Raw genomic sequence first — 2,929 nt, forward strand, 5'->3', positions numbered from 1 at the left:
AAACAGATTTTGTGGTGCCCCAAACAGATTGTGGGGGGCCCCAGGTGGATCTGGAGGTTCCTCAAACAGATTTTGGGGTGCCCAGGTGGATTTGGAGATGCTCCAAACACATTTTGAGGTACTTCAGGTGAATTTTGGGGTGCTCAGGTGGATCTAGAGTTGCCCAGGTGGATCTGGAGGTGCCCCAAACACATTTTGGGGTGCCCCAGGTGGATTTGAAGGTTCCTCAAACAGATTTTGAGGTGCCCCAAACAGATTTTGGGGTGCCCAGGTGGATCTGGAGGTGCCCCAAATGGATTTTCAGGTGCCCCAAACAGATTTTGAGGTGCTCCAAGTGGATTTAAAGGTTCCTCAAACAGATTTTGGGGTGCCCAGGTGGATTTGGAGATGCTCCAAACACATTTTGAGGTACTTCAGGTGAATTTTGGGGTGCTCAGGTGGATCTAGAGTTGCCCAGGTGGATCTGGAGGTGCCCCAAACACATTTTGGGGTGCCCCAGGTGGATTTGAAGGTTCCTCAAACAGATCTGGAGGTTCCTCAAACAGATTTTGGGGTGCCCAGGTGGATCTGGAGGTGCCCCAAATGGATTTTGAGGTGCTCCAGGTGGATTTTGGGGTGCCCAGGTGGATCTGGAGATGCTCCAAACACATTTTGAGCTGCTCCAGGTGAATTCTGGGGTGCCCAGGTGGATTTTGAGGTGCCCCCAGCAGACGTTCCACTGCCCAGGATCCGTTTCGTGACGCTCCAGCTGCTCCCACAGCAGATCCCCTGCAGACTTCGGGGTCCCCCGGGCAGGTTTGGGGTCCCCGGGCAGGTTTGGGGTCCCCGGGCAGGTTTGGGGGGGTCTCTAGAAGCCCCTGTGCAGCAGCCAGCGCCGCAGCTGCGGCCCCCAGTGCCCGCGGAGCCGCAGCGTCCCCGTCACCTCGTTCACCTGCGCCGCCACCTCGGGCACGCCCAGCGAGCCCAGGAACGCCCTCAGGTCCCGCTCCAGCGCCTGGGGGGCGGCGGGGGGAGGTCAGGGGAGCCCCCCGAGCCCCCCGCAGCCCCCCCGAGCCCCCCACTCACCCAGATGTCGCCGTGGATGCGGCGCAGCTCCGTGAGGCGCCGGCCCTGCCGCTGCCCCTCGTACACGGGCAGGTTGTGCAGCCGCGAGCGCCGCACCAGGTAGGGCAGGTCCGGGGGGGGCCCTGCGGGAATTAGCACCCCCAGCCGGTAATTAACACCCTCCCGGGGTAATTAACACCCCCCTGAGGCAATTAACACCGTCCTGGAGGAGACACCACCACCCCGGGGGAATCTCGCCCACTCCGCCCTTCAGTAAATTCTCTTCCCTGCTTGGTTTGGAATCATTAATTTCTCCCCAAGGGAATATTTTGGCTCCCCAGAGGATAATTAGCATCCTCAAGTGATAATTAACACCCTCCGCGAGTAATTAACACCACCCCGGGGGAATCTCACTCACTCTGCCCTTCAGTAAATTCTGTTCCCTACCTAGTTTGGAATCAATGATTTCTCCTTTAAGGAAATATTTTGGTTCCCCTGAGGGTAATTAACACCCTCCCGGGTTAATTAACACCATCCTGGAGGAGATAACACCACCCCGGGGGAATCTCACCCACTCCACCCTTAAGTAAATTCTCTTCCCTACTTGGTTTGGAATCAATAATTTCTCCTTCAGGGAAATATTTTGGCTCTCCAAAGGGTAATTAACATCTCCTTGGGGTAATTAACATCCCTTTGGGGTAATTAGCACTCTCCCGGGGTAATTAATAACCTCACGGGGGAATCTCGCCCACTTCACCCTTAAGTAAATTCTCTTCACTACTTGGTTTGGAATCAGTAATTTCTCTTCCAGGGAATACTTTGGGGTCCCACCGGGGTAATTAACACCCCCTCGGGGTAATTAACACCCCCCTGAGGCAATTAACACCAACCTGAGGGAATTAACACCGCCATGAAGGAATTAGCGCTCTCCCGGGGAAGCTCACCCACTCCATACTTAAGTAAATTCTTTTCAATATTTAGTTTGGAATCACTAATTTCTCTTCCAGGGAATACTTTGGGGTCCCCCGAGGGTAATTAACAACCCCCTGGGATAATTAACATCCACCAGAAGTAATTGAAACCTCCCTGAGGGAATTAACACCCTCACAGGGGAAATGAGGGAATCTCGCCTACTCCACCCTTAAGTAAATGCTCTTATTTACTAAGTTTGAAATTACTTAATTTCCCTTCCAGTGAATATTTTGGGGTCCCACCGCGGTAATTAACACCCAAAAGTGGTAATTAACAACCCCCCCGAAGGAATTCAACCCCCCCCCGGGGCAATTAAACCCAATTTGGGTTAAATAAATCCTCTTTGTTATTTGGGTTGGGGTGAGCAATTCCCTCTTGAAAGGAACATTTTGGGGTCCTCCCTGGGGTAATTAACACTGCCCGGGGGTAATTAACAGCCCGCAGGGGTAATTAAGCCCCCCCAGGGGTAATTAAGCCCTCCCCCAGAGGTAATTAAACCCCCCAGGGTAATTAACCACCCCCCACAAAGTCTCAGAGTAAATACCTCATTAATTAATCCCCGTTTTGGGGGTAAATCCCCCCGAGCTAATTACCCCCCCAGGGTTAATTACCCCCCGGGGGTGGCTGACCTGCGGGGGGGCTCCAGCCGGACGGGGTGGGGTATTTGGGGTGCGGGGGGGGCTCGGGGACGCGGCTGGGGGGCAGCAGGCGCTGCACGAACCCGAACTCGGCCGAGGACTCCTCGTAGCGGGGAGGGGTCTGCGGGACCCCCAAAAAACCCCTCTGAGACCCCCCAAAAATCCCTCAAAAAATCCCTCAGAGACCCCCCCAAAAATCCCTCAAAAACCTCCCCAAAAATCCCACAGAGATCCCCCCAAAAATCCCTCAAAAAATCCCTGAGAACCCCCCCCCC

General features: G+C 54.5%; 1 protein-coding gene across 1 annotated transcript; it reads right to left on the minus strand.

Moving 5' to 3' along the window:
- Positions 1-632: 632 nt before the first annotated feature.
- MRPL49 (mitochondrial ribosomal protein L49) lies at positions 633-2,820 on the minus strand (the record flags this gene model as incomplete). The annotated part of the gene is made up of 3 exons (XM_039727506.1): positions 633-994; positions 1,066-1,187; positions 2,646-2,820. Coding segments are annotated over 3 exons (444 nt in total), but the record flags the coding sequence as incomplete, so codon positions are not given.
- Between the last annotated feature and the right edge of the window lie 109 nt (positions 2,821-2,929).

This window comes from Passer montanus, unplaced genomic scaffold, assembly GCF_014805655.1.
Source record: "Passer montanus isolate IOZ18808 unplaced genomic scaffold, ASM1480565v1 scaffold615, whole genome shotgun sequence".
Lineage (NCBI taxonomy): Eukaryota > Metazoa > Chordata > Aves > Passeriformes > Passeridae > Passer > Passer montanus.